This window comes from Hypanus sabinus, chromosome 13 (genome assembly GCF_030144855.1).
Source record: "Hypanus sabinus isolate sHypSab1 chromosome 13, sHypSab1.hap1, whole genome shotgun sequence".
Taxonomy (NCBI): Eukaryota; Metazoa; Chordata; class Chondrichthyes; order Myliobatiformes; family Dasyatidae; genus Hypanus; species Hypanus sabinus.
The window spans coordinates 39,882,290-39,903,314 of NC_082718.1; the positions used below are offsets into that span (position 1 = coordinate 39,882,290).

Here is a 21,025-nt window from a genome sequence, read left to right on the forward strand (position 1 = left end):
AGGCTTTAGCAAGGAAATGCTAGGCTAAAGGTAATGCTTTCTTAATTATTTATTCTTTCTATCTTTGTGTACTTAGAGCAGTGAGAGTACCTGAACACTCCTATTGCAGATGTGGAACAGCAGGGAGACCTCCAGTGTCCCTGACAACTACATCTGCAAGAAGTACATCCAGCTGCAGCTTCTAACAAATTATGTTAAGGAGTTGGAACTGGAAATGGATGAACTCCGGATCATTCGGGCGGCTGAGGGGTTGATTAACAGGACATATAGGGAGGTAGTTACACCCAAAGTGCAGAACAGATAACTGGATAACCGTCAAGAGGAAGAAAGGGAAAGGTAGCCAGTGCAGAGCACCTCTGTGGACATTCCCCTCAGTAACAAGAATACCACTTTGGATACTGTTGGGTGGGGCGGGGAGAAAGACCTAGCAGAGGAAAGCAACAGCAGTCAGGACTCTGGCACTGAGTCTGGCTCTGGGGCTCAGAAGTGAAGGGGGAAAATAGGTGAGCTGTAGTGATAAGGGAAGGTGAGCAGCCAGAGTCTACATCGGTACCAATGACATGGGTAGGAGGGGTAGCGAGGTCATGCAAAGTGAGTGCAGGGAGTTAAATGCTAAGTTAAAGAACAGGGTTGTGATTTACGGATTGCTACTTAGGGACTCCAAGGTTGTGATCTCAGGATTATAGCAGTGAGGTCATGGACCCAATATAGATTACAGAAGAGTGGCCAAGAACAGCTCCAACACCATATACAAGTTTGCTGATGACACCACTGTTGTGGACTGTATCAAAGGCGGTGATGAATCAGTATACTGGAGGGTGATTGAAAATTTGGCTGAGTGGTGTAATAACAACAGTCTCTCACTCAATGTCAATAAGACCAAGGAAGTGATTGTAGACTTCAGGAGAGGGAAACCAGAGGTCCATGAGCCAGTAATCAGCAGAGGATCAGAAATAGAGTGGGTCAATAACTTTAAGTTCCTGGGAGTCACTATCTCAGAAAACCTGTCCTGGACCCATCATACAAATCTAATTGTGAAGAAAGCATGACAGCACCTCTACTTCCTCAGGAGTCTGCAGAGACTCGGCATGTCATCAAAAACCTCAGCAAACTTCTACAGATGCATGGTGGAAAGCATGCTGACTGGTTACATTAAGGCCTAGTATGGGAACATCAATGCCTTTGAGCAGAAAATCCTACAAAAGGTAGAGGATGTGGCCAAATGCATCACAGGTAAAACCCTCCAAACCATATTCCACATGAAATATTGCCGCAGGAAAGCAGCAACCATTATCAAAGAATCTCACTACCCAGGCCATGCTCTTTTCTCACTGCTGCCATGAGGTAGAAGGCACAAGTGCTTCAGGACTTATACCACCAGGTTCAAGAACAGTTACTACCCCTCAACCATCAGGCTCTTGGACAAAATGAGATAACTACACTCAGTTAAGGACTCTTATCTTGGTATTTCTTGCTTGTTATTCATTTATACCTGCATTTACATTGTAATTGTAAACAGGAACAAACTATACAAAAGATTTGCTGAGTATGCCACAGAAAAGGAATTTCAGGGTTATGCATGGTGGCATGTATGTACTCTGATAATAAATTTTACTTTGAACTTTGAAGAGGAGGCGCTTGCTGTCTTAAGGCAAATTAGGGTGGATAAATTCCCAGGGCCTAATAACACTTTCCTTCAGACCCTGTGGGAAAGTATTCCAAGGGACTGGATGTACAAGTATTTGGATAGACAGGGACTGATAAGGGAGAGTCAACATGACTACGTGCATGGTAAATCAATCTTAAGTTTTCCGAGGAAGCTACCAGAAAAGTTAAATGAAGGTAAGGCAGTGGATGTTGTCTACACAGGCTTTAGCAAGGCATAGGAGTTGGGCAAGAGGTTCAGTATTCAAGATGAGATAGTAAATTGTATTAGATGTTGCTTTGAGAAAGAACCCAGAGAGTGATTGCAGATGGTTGTCTCTCTGACTGGAGGCCTGTGTCTTTTTTTTGCAGGGATGTGCGCTAGCTCCATTGCTGTTTGTCTTCCATATCAACTATCTGGATAATGTGGTAAACTGGATCAGCAAATTTGTAGACAATACCAAGAACGCGTGTAGCCGACTGTGGGGAAGACTATCAAAGCTCCTAGTGGGACCTAGGAGGTCGACTGAATGAGGCAGACTGAAATAGAATTTAATGGAGACAAATGTGAGGTGTTGCACTTTGGTAGGCCTTACATGGTAAGCAGATGGCCACTGAGGAGTGCAATAAAACAGAGGGATCACGAAATACAGGTCCATAATTCATTGAAAGCATCACAGGTAGATAGGATCGTAAAGAAAGCTTTCAGCATATTGGCCTTCATAAATCAATGTTTTTAGTACAGGAGTTGGGATGTTATGTTAAAATTGTACAAGATATTGGTGACACCTAATGTGAGTTCTGTGTCCAATTTTGGTCACCTACATATAAGAAAGATGCAAATAAGATTGCAAGCGTACGGAGAAAATTTACAAGGAGGTTGCTGGAACTTGAGTTACAGGGACAGATTGACTAGGTTAGACAAAAGATTGAGGGGAGATTTGATAGAGGTATACAGGGTTATGAGAGGTATAGACAGGATAAATGCAAGCAGGCTTTTTCCACTGAGATTGGGTGAGACTACAACTAGAGGTCATAACTAGAGGTGGAAGGTGAAAAGTTTAAGGGGAATAGGAAGGGGAACAGCTTCACTCAGAGGGTCAAGAGCTGCCGGCACAAGTGGTGGATGTGTGGTCAATGTCAACATTTAAGAGAAACTTGCATAGGTACATGGATGGGAAGGGTATGGAGGTCGATGGGACCAGGCAGATTAATGGATAGACAAGATGGACCAAAACACCTGTTTCTGTGCTATAGTGTTCTATGTTCTGTTAACAGTAATCCTTCTCTCATATCACCCATCATTTCAGATAGAAAGATTAATTATAATTAAATTCTAGTAGGTAAATTCTGGTAGCTCATTTCCAAATAGCATAAAATTACTTTATTACATAAGGACTATAGCCAATCAAAGGAGATTGTATACTGAGTGTTTCACAAGACTATTTGCTTTAATTGATACTGAATTATACTAAACAAGTGTAATACATATATCTGCATTTAAAAGAAAACATGGTCAAACCACTCAGGTGTGCATTTCTCAGTAATATCAAAAAACATTTGACATTGGATAACATTGTAACATACGGCAACCGGAGGAAAAAATGGCAGCTAACAAGATGCTATCTGTCAATTAAATAAGCCCATGAACTCATTCCAACTGCATTTCAGATTGTGGGTGTGTGTTATCCAAGAGAAGCAGCAGAGTGAGGCAAAACTGATGAAGGCAAAGTAGATGTAAAAGTAGATGAAGGCAAAGGCCGATGTAAAGAAGTGGTTAAACAGATTGATCAAACAGTGAAAAGCCGAATCCTAAGTAAACAGCTGATCATTCAATAACACATATACAAGTAGTATTTATCTCTGGATGTCAGAGAAGCATATGGTCCAGTTCCCTCTATGTGCCTAAAACATGTAAACATTATAACTGCTTTTGCTACCTTCCTTACTAGGGATTGAAAACTGTAAAACAGTGACCCAGCTCGAATGCCTCTTTTAAACTTTTCCCTTCTCAGCTTAAACCTAATGCTCTTCAGTATGTGACATTTCTACGCCAGGAAAAAAAAAGAGAGTAACTACCAAATCTATGCCACTCATCATTTTAGAAACACATTAGGTCACCACTTGGTCTCCGATGCTAAAGGGGAAACTATCCAAGTTCATCTCTCACAGTTGTTACTCTGCAATCCAGGCTACATCTGCTTTTCTGCACCCTCTCCAATTCTTCATACACTTCCTATCATGTGACAGACAAAACAGCACAATACTCCAAATGTGGCCCAACAAAAGTTCAATAATACTATACAATGACTTCCTAACATTAATACTCACAATTGATTGGGTGGCAGGGTGGCGATACATCTCTACCAAAGGAAGTGCAAGACACTCCTTCCCTCCTCTAGCTACAGGTCAACTTTATGCAAGGTGAAACACAGGGCTATGTGAAGCCATGGGAGCAGGTGGTGGATGGTCATTTGAGCAGCTGGTGCACATCACAAATACTGACTGTGTGACCAACGACACCAGGCAAACAGTCTCTGAAGAGTATTGCTAATGGCTGAGGTCACCCTTGTAAAGACACTGCCCAGAAAGTGGCAATGGCAAAGCACTTCTGTAGAAAAATTTGCCCACAATCATGCTTAAGAACATGATCACCCACATCATACGACATGGCACAAAATGAATGAATGAATGCACAATCGATGAAGGCAAGCATGGCATAGCCAGTTTTACCACCCTATTTGCTGTTGCCTCTTTTAGAGATACCAAAAGACCCTGCTGTACATCAGAAGTTCCAAATATCCTGCCATTGACTATATGCTTTCCTCCAGCATTTGACCTCTGACAGTACAACACTTCACACTTGTCTGGATTAAACTTCATCTGTTACATCGCCATTCACATTTCCAGCTGGCCTATACCCTGCTGCATCCTCCGACAAGATTCCTCACAAGTCTTAACACCATCAATTTGTGGCTACTGCAGCCTTACAAGTCATACTATTCACATTTTCATTCAAATCATTAATATGTGGAACAATCAATAAGTCTCCGCACTGATCATTGTGGAATATCACTGGTCACAGACGTTCAGTCTTCTCCCATTACTGTTTTCTATGACCAATCCAATAAACAAAAATTTGTTAATATTTTGGATCAAGCTACCATGAGGACTTTGTCATATCTTTTACTGAAGTCCATGTTGACAACATCTACAGCCCTACTTTCTTTAATCATTTGTTAATCCTCAAAACATTCAAGTTTGTGAGAGAAGACCTTGCACAATGTCATACTGACTGCCCCTCATTAAGTCCATAGATGCTTGTAAATCCGGTCCCAAAGAGCGTTATGCCTTACTCTTCACTACCACTGATTTAAGGCACACTGACATACAAAATCCTGGTTTTCCCTGCTACTCTTCTTAAACATTAGAACAACATTGTGTATTTTTCAGTATTCTGGCACCTCGCCTGTCGTTTAACAGGATTCCGAAGTTCTCTATTGTGACCGCAGCACTCTCTTGCTTTGCTTATCTCAGTATCCTTGGATAAATCCCATCAGGCACTGGGGACTTAACCACCTTTGTATTTCCCTACCTCCTCTTCATTAATAGTGACAATGTCCTAAAATGCAAGATAGCCACACAGACTCACCATCATCCATACTGTCCTCCTTAGTGACTCGAGATACAATATACCATTTAAGGACTTTAATCACTTTCTCAAACCCACACACAACTTGTCTCTGAGTGATGTACCCTTTGCTCCTAATCTAAATGTAAAACGCCAATGTGTTCTACTTGCCTTGGACATTATGGCCTCTTTTAGCCTTCCCAATCTCTTGTTTAAGCCCTTCTGAGTTTTCCCCAATGTTTTGCTTGTTTTTCAAGTCATTAAAAGAAACAGATATCCAAACAAATGAGTCTAGGCAAGCATAGTATCCAGCTATGCAGTCCTATGTATATTTCAATTTTAAAACAATTAAAAATTTAAAATTCACACCTACTTTGAATGCAGCAGGGGATCTATTGGAGGATGCTGAGCTCCATAAACATGTTGTATACTGCAAAGTAAAAGTGATAGGATCAGTGCAATGTCACAGGAAATCAAACAACAAACCATGGTTATACAATAGCCTCTCAGGTAATAATATCCACTATATATGTATTTTTCTTTTCCCAACAGCCCAGTAATAAAACATTCTGTACACCCATCCAACACATAATGGTACCTCCTTTCCCTTCCTCAAAGTATACTGACATTCTTACCCCTGCTAAAATTTCACACTGACTTTCTTCCTTCCTCACAACAAATATTTGTCTGCTTGTCGTTATCACTCAGACCATCCAGAAAGCTTCACATATTTTGAGATCAATTTGGTACATATTTTTTTAAAATAATGCATGATGTGATATTTGAATTAACTACGTACAAAAGTCAAATTTTAAAATGCATGTAACAAAATTGTTGGAAATGAGTTCAGTTTTCAATTCCCTGGGTCTCTTCAGTCAAATCATTAATATGTATGCATCCTCAAAGTCCAACAAAAATGTGCGATGGAAATGCAAGATGCCTCAGTCACCCAAAAGTGAGACCAAAGAATTGGAAATCAAACAGCAAGCCACCTTGAACAGAGTACACAAATATTTTTTGCACATAATTCAGAACTTGGATTTCCTGCAGCACGTAACAACTTTCAACCTTCAAAGCCTTTCCAGCATCGACACTGCACAAGGTGGAAGCATATGAAACTCCAATAGGCACTGCCCAAGAAAAAGGCATCTGAAAAAGGCACCCTAAATATTCAGTCTCCCCATGAATATTCTAAATAGCAGGAACATGCATGCGTGCATGATTTGCCAAAAAAAAGCTACAATTTTTCCAGCAACGTTTTCAGAAAGACATGGTCAACAGACACACAAACATAAGAATCTGATTGTTTCACACCATGCTAACCTGGAAATACATTACTGTTCCTTCAGGGTCTGAATCACAGAAATCCCTACTACTCAGCACGATGTAAATACCATCATCAGATGAACATTAACGCTACAACAGGCGAGTTCCATTTTTCCAAGGATCATTAGGAACAGACTAGACAATTGGGTGACCCGTTGGGGCACCCTTTGAGAGAAGGGTAGTGCAGTCTGATGTGACCAGAATGAACATTAAATTTTCCTGAATGCTATTGGTATCGCTTTGCTTTGGAAATTGAAGAAGAAAACCTCAATTTATTAAAGGAAAACGACGCTTAGCAAGGCAAATATAGCTGCTCCTCCTTGTTCAACATAGGACACTTTTGATAGCATCATTTCAGGTGGATCTGCCACCCTTGTGCCTCTCGTTGTCATTCTGGAGACGTGCAGTCCTTTCATCTTCTGTCTCTTCATCTCTTCTGCTGTTTATTCTTTGTTTCTGATCCTGGAGACATGCATTTCCTCCTTTGTCTCTTCCTGTTTCCTCCTTCTATGCCTGTTTTTGTCATTCTGGAGACATGCAGCCTTTTCATCCCCCGTCTCTTCATCTCTTTTGTTTGTTCTTTGTCTCTGATCCTGGAGACACGCATTTCTCAGCTCCTTTGTCTCTTCCTCTCTCCTCATGTGCCAGTTTTGTCATTTTGGGGATGTGTATGCCTCTCTTCCTCTGTCTCCTCTTCTCTCATCTTTTTTGCCCTGACTATTTGATCCTGGAGTCGTGCAGCCCTGGCCTCATCTGATTTTTGTTCTCTCCCTCTCCTTGCTGCTTCTCAACGATGTATGGCGTCATCTCTTGACCATAATGTCACCCTTCTCTTTCCATGCGGCATAATTAGGCTGACCTTTTTTTAAACCCTAATGCTGGATAGAAGATACGAAGCAGTTACACCAAAGCCTCCAGGATGCTGATTATTCTTGATGAGATTGGTGCTCTCTTAAATGGACGTGATATAGTCCGCTGTCCTTTGACTGCAGCAAAGGATTTTATGGGTGTCTCGAAGTACATCATTACAATAAGATTTAATTATCTCCTATTGGTGGGTGGCAGTTAGATCTGTCCCAATCCCGCACATCTGATGGTGATTAGCAGAATGTGACAGCTCGAAATAGAGTTATCTGCCCTTTTGCTCCGGTTGGTGTCGCTGCTGTGAGTATCGTGAGTAGCTTCTGAGGTTGGCCGTGCGCATACGTTGTGGTGTCGCATCGCAGTTTCCATCATGGCTGACATTGGCTCTTCGGTGAAAGCGAGGCTGTTGATTTTAGCGAGCGAGCAATTTTATACAAATATATAACCCTGAACCTTGCCTGTATTCTGTAAGTTAGCGCATTTTAAGTCGACTTAGCCAAAAATAGTGCCGTTGTAATGCACCGTTTGCGCTAGTTGGGGGTCACAAACAGAGAGTTTTAGTAGTATTTAGATATTAAATACTAGCCTCAGGAAGTGACCCTCACATTCCAGGCAGAAGTGCCTGAAAGCACATAGCACTAGACTCCAGGACCGCTTTATCTCACTGAATAAGACTATTGAATGGTTCCTAGTACAATAAGATGAGCTCCTAACCTCTCAATCTACCTCATTATGAGCTCATGCTTCATTGTCTACCTACACTGCACTTCATAACTGTTAACACGTTATTCTACATTCTGTTGTTTTACCTTGTACTACATAAAAAGTGTGTAATGATCTGATCTGCATGAAAAGCAAGCAAGACAAGCTTATCACCCCCCTCAGTACATGTGACAAAGCAAAGCAATTCCACCAGATTCCAAACATTATTTTCTAAAATATCAGAAAGAAAATGTGAGAAATATTTTTACCCTTAATCCTGATGCTATTAATGGAACTCTCAATAGCTTAATTAAAAAAAAATCAGCTCAAATTTATTTAAGACTGCTCATGCAAAAAAATCATAAACTTTTGCAATTACGACTGTAATTACTCTACTAATACCTTGATTTAAGAAAATACAGCTCTCTTCTTATAAATTTGTTAAGTATTTTTACATAAGTTAATGTGCACTTTTATTAAAAACATCAATTTAAAAAGTCTAATTTATTTGTCAAACACAAGAATATCTGTAGATGCTGGAAATTCAAGCAACACACACAAAAAGCTGGTGGAACACAGCAGGCCAGATAGCATCAATAGGGAGAAGTGCTGTCGACGTTTCGGGCCAAGACCCTTCGTCAGGACTAACTGAAAGGAAAGATACTAAGAGATTTGAAAGTAGGAGGGGAAGGAGAAATGAGAAATGATAGGAGAATGAGAAGAATGATAGGAGCCAGAAAGGTAATTGGCAAAAGGGATACAGAGCTAGAGAAGGGAAAGGATCATGGGACGGGAGGCCTAGGGAGAAACAAAGGGGGAGGGGAGCACCAGAGGGAGATGGAGAACAGACAGAGTGATGGGTAGAGAGAGAAAGAAAAAAAGGGGAGGGGGAAAAAAACTAAATATATCAGGGATGGGGTGAGGGGGGCATTAACGGAAGTTAATTTATTTATTTGTCCCTCTGTTCTGCTTTACCTCATTTTCCTGGCAGAGCCTAGCACAGTAGCACAAACAATAGACTCACTGTTAACTACTGCAGAATAACTTGCCTGGTTCAATCAAAGCATAACCATACAGTACCAAAAATTTCATTTTGGTTTTAAAAGACCTGTATACAGTTTAAACCTTCAGTTTCCTCTCATTTAAAGTCTCTAATGGTGCACATTGTTTTAATGGTGCTCTAATTGTTTCCTGAAAACAAATTCCAAGAATGCTGCAGTTTTATCTCCTAACTTTTTAAGCAGGCAGAATAATAGGAAGTTCAACTAGAAAGTTGGGAGGGCACTTAAAAAGAACACTCAAGAGATATGCTTAAAAACACCCATGAATGCCAATATCATACAGCAGAGCTTGATGTCTAACATTCTGGTCCCTCATCTCCGAATCAAGACTGCCAATAGCCCATGTGCAAAAGCAATACCAGATTAAAAGGGCCAATAACCATTCTGAAAGCTCAAGTTTGAAACACTTGCATCAAGATGCACAGCTCCACAGCTCCAACTGTAAGCTACATCCAGTTATTACAGCACAATTCAGACACTTCAACATTGACATCATTGCAGACTGATCCAAAAGATTAAGGCAAATGGGATTCATGGTTAGTTGGTAGATTGCATTCAAAATTGGCTTGGCTAGTGAAGACAGAGGGTACTAGAAAAGTGATGTTATTCTTACTCAAGACCTGCGATCAGTGTCGTTCTGCAGAGATCCATGCTGAGACCTCAGTTTGTGAGGTAACATGCAATGATTTGAACAAAAGTTCAAGTTGACAGAATAGTAGGCTTGTAGATAACATGAAATTGCCAGTGTTGTGGACAGTGAGAAAGTTGTCAAAGGATTTAGTCCAATTTAAACTGGAAATTTAGTTAGAGAAACAGCATACAGTCGGCCCTCCTTATCTACAGGGGATTGGTTCCGGGACCCCTCGCGGATACCAAAATTTGCGGATGCTCAAGTCCCTTATTCAAACTGTCTGAAAGCTTCTCGTCACTAAAATAATCATGATCACGACTGAAAATAAAGTGGAAATAATAAAGCAATCGGAAAGAGGTGAAACGCCATCGGTCATTGGAAAAGCATTAGGCTACATCAGTCAACGATGGGAACAATTTTAAAGGATAAAGTGAGAAAGGCTCTGCCCTGATGAAAGCTACAATTATTACTAAGCAACACAGTGATTTAATTATTGGGTTTTGGGCTTTTGATCCTCCACATCAACCTGGCACAGTGGACAGCGCGCTCAGGAGCAGTCTGTCCTGAGTCCCAAGAACTTCCGTTCCTGAGCCCAGTGCTGAAACATACATTCTTAAGTGTTTTATATGTATAGAAAGGTTAAATATATACTATATACTAAGACAAACGTTTGACTGACACTAAATAATAACGGATGTACCTGTTCCGACTTACTTAGTACGAGAACTTCCGATTTTTTTTCAATCCTGATCCATGATAACCCACACACATTTTCCCATATACTTTAAATCATCTCTAGATTACTTAAAATACCTAACACAATGTAAATGTTATGTAAAATGGTTGTTATACTGCATTGCTTAGGGAATAATGACAAGAAAAAAAAGTCTGCACATGCTCAAACAACATGTGCTGGAAAGAGAACTTCCGGGTTTTCGTGATTTGCAGTTGGTTGAATTCGCGGATAAGGAGGGCCGACTGCATAGTATTTAATCATGGCAAGTGAGAGGTGTTGCACTTTGGTCAAGTGTAATTGACTTTACTGAGGATGGAACATTGTTTAGAGGCCAACCAGGTGGTCATGACATTAGGAATAAAATCATCTGGCACTCATAATGGTTACCCATATACCAACACAGCCACAGACAATGGCAGGTCCTATTTTGGAGCAGTTCTGAGTCCCAGCAGGACCCATTCGAGATGCTCATCACTCATCAGTCAGGGAAGCCCTCAGAGCAGCCTTTAAGGAGCAGTGAAACAACTCTCATCAGCCATCAGACTATGGGTGATACTCATTGGACAGTGATGTAGTCTAAAGCCAAGGTTCTGGACCAATGCAGCCCAGAGGTCTCATATGAATTGGGAACCATGGTCAGAAGAAATATCAGATGGACGCCAAACTGAGTGACCCAGGTGCTGATGAATGCCTGAGCCATGTCTGTGACCATTGTCAAAGCTAGAGGAACAACCTCTGGCCACCATGGTAAGGAGGTACGTGAAATGTCAGGAGGAGGGAAAGAGGACCAACAAGGTCCACACTGCCATGGTCAAACTATTGCTTAGGAACTCAAAGGTGCCAAGGGCACCTGGAGTATAATGGCTAATTTTTGCCTGCCAGCATCCACACAGGCTGCAATCCGACCACACAAGTCCTTTCTAAGGTGGTGCCACACAAATTTTAGTGCAACCAGTTTCTGTGAGGCCTTCCAGCCAGGATGCAAAAGGCCATGTATGGAGTCATGAGCAGTCACTTCCAGTTTACGGGCACTATGGGGCATGGCTGCCTAGTTGAGACATTGCATAAAAGAGAAACCCCAGGTTCCCCAAACTTAATGTCAGCAGACCGCAGGCTGTGACTGCTGTTTAGTAAGCCTGGAGCTCTGGGTCAGAAGTTTGGTCAGTTGCCATAATGGCATGGTCAATCCCTATGAGTATGGCCTCAACGACTGGCAGTGAAAGATAATCAGTCATGGCATTATTTTCCCTCTTGATATGTTGAATATCAGTTGTGAACTCTGATATATAGGGGGTAGTGAGAGAAGCAGATCCGATAGCAATGCTGGGAGGAGCAGATCTAAAGGCAATGTTTAAGAGGCTTTTAGACAAGCACATAAAAAGGATGTAGACCATATGCAGGCAGATGAGATTTGTTCAAATTAACATGATAAACATAGTGAACCAAAAGGCCAGTTCCTGTCTTGTCTTGTTCTAAGTTTTGTTACCAAGGGAGCCAGTTCAACAAACAAGGTAGTTGATTCACCTTCCTCAAAGCAAGCTTTGCTGTCAACTTCGAGTACCTTAGCGAATCTCCCTTTGGGATACATGAATTCTTTTGACCTACAATTTGAGGGTCATAGATAAGAGAGACAGCCAAAATGTTCTTCCCCATGGTTCATTCAGTCATCATGTGCCATGTTGTATAACATGGCCAAGCATGATCTTCACCATGATTGTTCTTGGCAAATTTTTCTCTGGAAGTAGTGTGCCATTGCCTTCTAAGAGACAGTGCCTGTACAAGATGGGTGACCCCAGCCATTATCAACACTCTTCAGAGATTGTCTGCCTGGTGTCAGTGGTCACTTAACCAGGACTTGTGATATGCACCAGCTGCTCATACAACCATCCACTGCCTGCTCCCATGGTTTTACATGACACTGATCGGGGGGGCGGTGCTAGGCAGGTTTGAGGTTTGGCCTGCAGGCTAGCAGAGGGAAGAAGCACCTTATACCTCCTTTACTACATACACATCTCCATTCTGCCTCCCAATTAAAAAGGCAAAGGCAGAGGTTTATGGTGAGAGGAAGGAATAAACGAACTGACATTGGGGGAGCAGGGGTAGGGATGGTGGGATGACATGAGAAGCACCAAGAAAGGAGTATAGGGAGACCGAGTTAGTTTGAATGGGAAAATACAATGTTCATACCACTGGACTGTAAAATACTGAGGAAAAGCATGAATATGAAGTGCTGTTCAAGTTGGCGACTGACCTCACATTGGTAGTGCAGAAGACATTGGACTTGAAAGGTCAGTGTGGGGACAGGAATAGGAAAACAAAATGGCTGCCACCAGTATACAAAATCAGTAAGTGATCTTGTAGCACAGATAGAGGTTGGCAGGTATGATGTTGCGGGTATCTCTGAGTCATGGCTGAAGGAAGATCACAGTTGGGGGCTTAGCATCCATGGATGCACATTGTATCAAAAGGATAGGCAGGTGGGCAGAGGGGATGGGGTAGCTTGGTTGGGACAAATGAAATCAAATCCTTAGAAAGAGGCATCATAGGATTGAAATATATAGAATCTTTCGGGTAGAGTTTAGAAACTGCAAGAGTAAAAGAACCTGATGGGAGTTATATACAGGGCTAACAGTAGCCAGGATGTGGGCTACCAATTACAACAGGAGGCAGAAAAGGCAAAGTGAAAAGTGCAATATTGCAATAGTCATGAAGGATTTCAATATGAAGGAAGATGGGGGGAAAAAGCAGGTTGGTGCTGGATGCCAAGAAGGGTAATTTCTAGAATGCCTATAAGATAACTTACTCAAGCAGCTTGTGGTTGAGGCCACTAGGGGAATGGCAATTCTGGATTGGGTGCTATGTAAAGATCCAGATTTGATACAGGGACCCTTACGAGGCAGTGATGATAATATGATAGAATTTGCCCTGCAGTTTGTATCATTATTACAGCGGAGTAAAGGGAATTCCAGAGGCATGAATGAGATGCTGACCAAAGTTAACTGGAAAGGGACACTAACAGGGAATATAGCAGAACAGCAAAGGTTGGAATCTCTGGGAGCAATTCAGAAAGTGCAGGTTAGATACATCCCAAAGAAGTAGTTTTCTAAAGGACGAGGCAACCTTGGCTGACAAGGGAAGTCAAAGCCAATAAAAGCAAAAGAGAAGCCATATAATAGAACAAAAAATAGTATGAAGTTGGAGGGTTGGGAAGTTTTTAAAAATCAACAGAAGGCAACCAAAAAAAAACCATAAGGTGCAAAAAGATAAAATCTGAAATTAAGCTACCTAATAATATAAAAGAGAATACAAAAAGTTTTTCCAGATATATAAAGAGTAAAAGAGTGGATATTGGACCACTGGAAAATAATGATGGAATGGAATGGGGGTGAAAAAAAATGGCAGAGGAACTTAAGAATTTTATATCAGTCTTTACTGTGGAAGACACTAGTGGAATGCCAGGAATGCAGGAAGCAGGATGTCTGCAGAAGGACTTGGACTGACTAGAGAATGGGCAAGGAAGCAGCAGATGGAATATAGTGTAGGGAATTGTATAATCATGCACTTTGGTAGAAGGAACAAAAGTATAGACTATTTTCCAAACAGGGAGAAAATTGAAAAATCAGAGGGACTTAGGAGACCTCATGCAGGATTCCCTCAAGGTGAACTTGCAGGTTAAGTCAGTGGTAAGGAAGGGAAAGACAATGTTAACATTCATTTCAAGAGGACTAGGATACAACAGCATGGAGTTGATGCTGAGGCTTTATAAGGCATTCAGCAGACTGCACTTGGAATATTGTAAGCAGTTTTGGGCTGCTTATCTAAGAAAAGATATGCAGGCATTGGAGAGGGTCCAAAGGAGGTTCACGAGAACAATCCCAGGGCATGCCCTTTTCTCACTGTTACCATCCAGTAGGAGGTACAGAAGCCTGAAGGCACACACTCAATGATTCAGGAACAGCTTCTTCCCCTCTGCCATCCGATTCCAAAATGGACATTGAATCTTTGGGCACCACTCACTTTTTTTAAAAAAAATACAATATTTATGTTTTTGCACTTTTTAATCTACTCAGCATAAAAGTTTATTTCTTATTATTTTTATTGTTTTTTTCTGCTAGATTATGTATTGCATTAAACAGCTGCTGCTAAGTTAACAAATTTAACGTCACTTGCCGGTGATAATAAACCTGATTCTGAATGAAAGTGTGAATGTATGAGGTGCGTTTGATGGCTCTGGGGCTGTACTCACTGGAGTTTAGAAGAATTGGTTTAGAATCTCATTAAGATTTATCAAATATTGAAAGGCCAAGACATAGTCGATGTGGAGAGGTTGTTGCCTATAGTGAGGAAGACTAGGACAAGAGGGCACTGCCTCAGAACTGAAGGACACCCATTTAGGACAGAGATGATGAGGAATTCCTTTAACCAGAAGGTGTTGAATCTGAGGAGTTCATTGCCACAGACAATTGATCAGGCCAGTTCACTGGGTATATTTAAAGCGGAGGTTGATAGGTTCTTGATTAATTAGGGCATCTAAAGGTTACAAGGAGAAGGCAGGAGAAGGGAGTTGAGAGGAAGAATAAATCAGTTATGATGAAATGGTGAAGAAGATTCAATAGCCCAAATGGCCTAATTCTGCTATACCTTATGTTTTTTTTTAAAAACTGGTGATCCCCAGGACACTGAGCTCCAAGTTTCCCTATAACCCAGGACTTACAAACAACAGATCTCACCTAGCCACTGATAAAGTTAACATCCTGTTACATTTTTTTAAAATTTTAGTTAGTGTCCCCAGCTTTCACCCCTCAGAACTGACTCCCTACAATTCTCTTGGGACTGTTCCCTGTTTTAAAGACAAACTGAACAGCACATTCCCATCATGTTTAGTACTTCATTTAACATCTCACTCTAAATACTTACAGTTAAGAAGCTGCAAACTTATCCAACAAATCAATAATCCAAAAGCATCACACAAGATGCTAGAGGGACTCAGCAAGTCAGGCATCATCAATGAGGGGAAATTGCCTCGAGATTCCAATTTACAACACAATTTACAAAATACCCCGTATCACAAAGACAGTCATACATCCAATATGCAAAAAGAACAAATTGTGCGAACAATTCAAAACAAGCAAACAATCCACAGAACATGAATCATAGAGTCCCCGAAAGCAAGTCCAAAGCCACATGGCCAGTTCAGTGCTGTAGCCAGTCCAGGACCCTGCTGTCTGCAGGCTCCCACTGGAGCCAGGTTCAGCTCCAACATGAATGCCGATGATTGCAGTTTATAGCTGCAAAGTCGGTTCAGCGCTAAAGCAAGCAAAGCCTCACATAGTGAGCTGAACACTGGTTAGTCCGCCACCCTTGGCCTCAACACCTCAATCTTTTTAATCTGGTTTAGCACTTAAATTGGCCAAACATCAATTCATTGTTGGCTCTCAGGCTCGGGCCCCGCCACACCCAAAGAATTAGTCCAACCAAAAGCAAGCATTACCTCCTTTAGAGCTCAGCAGTGGTAACTCCTGTGTTCCTACTCATCTTCCTCCAGCAACTATCTCCAGTCTTCACACTCCTTTGTACCCCCACCACCTTGCTGTCTCTGCCCCTCTTTCCCCCACCCCACCATCTTTATCTGCCTCCATCTGTCATTCAGCTGCCAAAACCTCCCAACTTCACCATACCTGGCACAACCAGTCATCTTATACTCCTCTTCCATCCACCAATCACATCAAACTCCTTTCTCACCATGCCTCTTATTTATTATGCCAAAAGCATTACTAATACACTGACAAATTTCATCATAAACCCCGATTTGCCCCATCTAATCCTCAGGTGCCTCCAACTTGTTTGAGGCTTTGAGTACCTAAGCCAAATTTAAGGCTTTGACAAAACCAGAAAACTGCAGTGTGAGAGGATAATTTTTAAAAAAGGAAAATAAAGAAATGACAAATATGTAAAATAATGCATAGCCATCTTCACAGTAGAAGACAAAAATTACAAAAAAAAAGGAAATCAAAAGGAGAATGAAGAAGAATCATTATTGAGAGAAGAGGTACCAGGCAAATTAGTTGAGCTGATGTCAGTCCACTGGACATCCAGTGAACCTCAGCGACTTCTGGCTGGTGGTTAACAAATCAAAGAAAACCAACTTTGTTAACCACACTTTATCTTGCAAACAATCATTGCAAGCAATAGTCTGTACTTCCCTTTGGACTTGGAGGCATTTCCATGCGCCAGAACTGAGGTGAGGTGAGGCAATAAAACAGGGCCGTTGCTGAGAGCAAGAAAGACTTGAGGTTTGATCAATTAAAGTGCCAGACCAAACTGGAAATGCCAAGTCCCGGTTGAATGGAGGCAGTGTATTATATGCATGATTTGGTTTTCTTCCCCTTACCCCCCCCCCCCCCATGTTTGTCAATCTTTTATTTTAAAAATGAGTTCTTTTGGGTTTCTTTGTTTCATGGCTGCCTGTAAGGACATTAATCTCAAGGTTGTATAATGTATACATACTCTGATAATAAACGTATCTTGAACTTCGAACAATGGCCTCCATCCTACGGTTCTGAAGGAAGTGGTCACAGATATGGTGAACGTACTAGTTCTCGTCTTCCTCAAGATCATGACATCAAAAAGTCCAATCATCACAAAACAACACAGTTGGTAAAGGAGAAAGAGATCATGCAGATAGCGTGCCTACCATTTGACATTAATAACAATACTAAAATATATTAAGAAGGTTGTAACAATACTTTCAAAATCGTGATCGCATCAGCTTAAGTCAACATGAATTTATGAAAGGGTAATTGTATTTAACTGCATTCTTCAAGGTTGGAACCAACAAGTGGAGATCAGGAAATCAGTGGCTGTCTTTGGATTTCCAAACACCAAAGTTATAATTTTTTTAATTAATTAGAATAATTTCCTAGCTTACAGGACTGCATAACTGAGGAAAAGCAGAATTGTTTTTAAATTTAGAGATATAATACAGTAACAGACACTTCTGCCTCAGTGAGCTCACATCACCCAACTACACTCATGTGAACAATTAACCTAGGAGCCAATACATCTTTGGAACGTGGGAGTAAACCTAAAGACCTTGAAGAAACCCAAGCAGCCATGGGAAGGATGTACAAGTTTCTTATAAACAAGGAAAGGGCAGCACATAGCACAGTGGTTAGCACAATGCCTTACAGTGCAGGCAATCCAGGTTCAATCCTACAGCTACCTGTAAGGAGATTGTATGTTCTCCCCATGATTGCATGTGTTTCCTCCAGGTGCTCCAGTTTCCTCCCACAGTCCAAAGACGTACCAGTTGGCAGTTTAATTGATCATTGTAAACAGTCCCATGATTAGGCTGGGATTAAATCGGGGGATTGCTGGGTGGCGTGGCTCAAAGGGCCATAAGAGCCTATTCCACACCTTATCTCAATAAATAAATTGAACCTGTATCGCTGCTGTTAACTGCTACACTACTGTGTTGTCCCATAAGATTAAGTGGTGTTCACACAAGCAATCCTTAACCGGTGATTTGATGAAGGGACTGGATGTTCGGCTGACATAAACAAGTCACAGGAAAGCAAATTGTGAAGAGGACACAGAAATTGCTAAGGATATAAATATGTTAAGTGACTGGGTCACAACAGATAAACCATAATAATACTGGGTTTCTACTGCAATATGCAAAACAGCGAAAAAAATAATTTAAGTGGTACTAGATTATTTAATGTTGTTTATCCCTTATACCAAGAAAACAAAGCTACACCAAGTAACCAGGAACTTAAATGGGATGTTGGTCTTTATTGCAAATAGGATGGAATACAACAATTAGGTAATTGTGACAAAACTGCACAAAAAATGGCAAGATCAAACACAGAATCAAAATCAGATTCATTAACACTGACATTTGTTGTGAAATTTGTTGTTTTGTAGTAAAAATACAGTGCAAAACAAAAATTACTTGAAGATACAAAAATAAACACTCAGGGTAGAGAGTGTCAACAACTTTAAATTCCTCGCTGTTATTATTTCAGAGGACCTGTCCTGGGCCCAGCATGTAAGTGGAATTACGAAGAAAGAACAGCAGCGCCTCTAATTCCTCATGAGTCTGCAAAGGTTCGGCATGACATGCAAACTTTCCCAAACTTCTATAGATGTGTAGTGGAAAGTAAACTGACTGTCTGCATCACAGCCTGGTATAGAAACACCAATGTCCTGAAACAGAAAATCCTACAAAAATTAGTGGATATGGTCCATTCCATTACGGGTAAAGTCCTCCCCCACCACTTAGCACATCTATACGAAACGTTGTTGCAGGAAAGCAGCATCCATCATCATCAGGGACCCCCACAACCCAAAACATGCTCTCTTCTCACTGGTGCCATCAGGAAAAAGGTACAAGAGCCTCAAGACTCACACCACCAGGTTCAGGAACAGTTATTACCCCTAACCATCAGGTTCTTGAACCAGAGAGGATAACTTCACTTGGCCCATCATTGTAATGCTCCCACAACCCATGGACTCACTTTCAAGGACTCTTCATCTCATGTTCTTGCTATTTATTGCTTATTTGTTTATTATTATTTATTTCTTTTTCTATTTGCAATGTCTATTTCACATTGGTTGAACACCCAAATTGTAATTACCAATCCGATTGTAGCTTTGAGGATCAAGGAGTTTGAGGATCAAGTTGCAGAGGCACAGATTTTGAAGCTTGTTGATTAGTATTAAGGGGGGTGATGGTATTGAATGTTGAGCTGTAATTGATAAACAACAGTCTGACTTGTGTTTTGCTGTCATCTAAATGCTTCAAAGCAGAGTGAGAAACCAGAAATTCTACCCACTGCAGGCCTGTTGTGGCAGTAGGCAAACTGTATGATCATTGCTGAGCCTGAGACAGGACCAACCTGTCACTGCCATTCATCACAGTATATCTGAGTACTACTGGGCAATAGACATTGAGCTCATCCTAGTCTCCTTGGGCACTGGCACAATGGTTGACCTTTCGAAGCAGGTGGGAATCTCCCACTACAGCAAGAGATTGAAGATGGCTTTGAACACTATAGCCAGTTACTTGACACCAATTTTCACTAACCTACCACGTCAAATTGGGGTCTAGCACTTTGCAAGGATTCACCATTATAAAAGATGGTCTGACATTAGGCTCCTGAAACTTGTAGCATACTGAAGTTTCACTTGTTTGATTCCAGGAATCAAAGTCTTATTTTCTGAGGCGTCATCAAATCAACAAGGCCTACATCATCCAGAGTGCATAAGAGCATCAGGCAATTTCATCGGCAAATGCAAACTTCTTACAGGGGTTGATAGAGTAGGTGCTGCAAGGGCATTTCCGCTGGTGGAGGAATTTGGAACTGGAAGTTACTGGGACTGGATGAAGAGTCATTCTCTCAAGAATAAGACAAGAATGGATTTCTCCCCTCATTCCCAGAAAAGATTATTTACGATTTTCAAAACCAAATCAGATCTCATGAAATTCAAATGTTTCTAATGCCCAGGCACAAAGCAAGGAGACCAATATCAGTCTAACAAGATGGCAGAGAAGGCATGACAGAGCATATACCTGCTCCTATGTCAGGTCCATGGTCAAGGAAATAAAAGCTACAGAGCACATCTCCCCTGACTAACACTTAAATAGCCACTATATAAAAGGAATGTATTTGTTGCTTAATGAAGATTTCATTCACTGCAAGGGATAGAGAAAATGCATATTTTAAATTTGCATCATGGAAAACCATTAACAACTTTTGACTAGAATAATGGAAAGGAGTCTGGAAAAAAAAGATAAAAACTCATGAACACTTGCATTCTTCATCTGACAGTAATAACCACTGGATGACTGATTTGACAAAGCAATTAGCAGTTTGTATCCCCAAACCATATCCAAATTCTCCAACTCAAAAGCCTTCAGAATCCACAATTTGTTTCACCAAATGACAATCATGACTTCACAAACTACTGCCCAAAACTTTTGGAATTCATAAATATACATTTTAGCACTCCAAAAAATTTTGCATCTTTAGATAAACTTCATCGATATTTCTTCATGAAATTCATCTTTAAATTGTACTTGACACTGAAGGAGCCAATTACCTATAGCCTCGTTAACTATAGAAAGTAATCACAAAAGTTAAGTAATTATTAAGTCTTGATGCGAGTTTGAAGAACATTAAAGACTAGCTTCCACTTTCCAACTTTCACTTCCGAAACCTGCCTTTCTTTCATTTTTGGCCACGGGAAATACACAGCACACGGTGCTTAACTGACACACGATCTACTACATTTTGACAGATCTATGCTTAAGTTTCGAGGTGCACTGACTTGATGATTTTTAAAACTTTAGCCACTTTCCAAGCAGCGCCACAAAACTTAAAAGTCGCCCAACACCATCACCGTTAAGGCAGTGCACCTGAAGCCTG

The 21,025-nt window shown here is 41.0% G+C and overlaps 1 protein-coding gene across 3 annotated transcripts in view; it reads right to left on the reverse strand.

Moving 5' to 3' along the window:
- tbc1d22a (TBC1 domain family, member 22a) overlaps positions 1-21,025 on the reverse strand; it is a 281,299-nt gene that overhangs the window by 259,949 nt on the left and 325 nt on the right. For all 3 annotated transcript variants that reach the window (XM_059987463.1, XM_059987461.1, XM_059987462.1), the window contains exon 2: positions 5,649-5,705. In XM_059987463.1, coding sequence (XP_059843446.1) covers positions 5,649-5,705 — 57 coding nt within the window. The remainder of the gene's footprint in view (positions 1-5,648; positions 5,706-21,025) is intronic.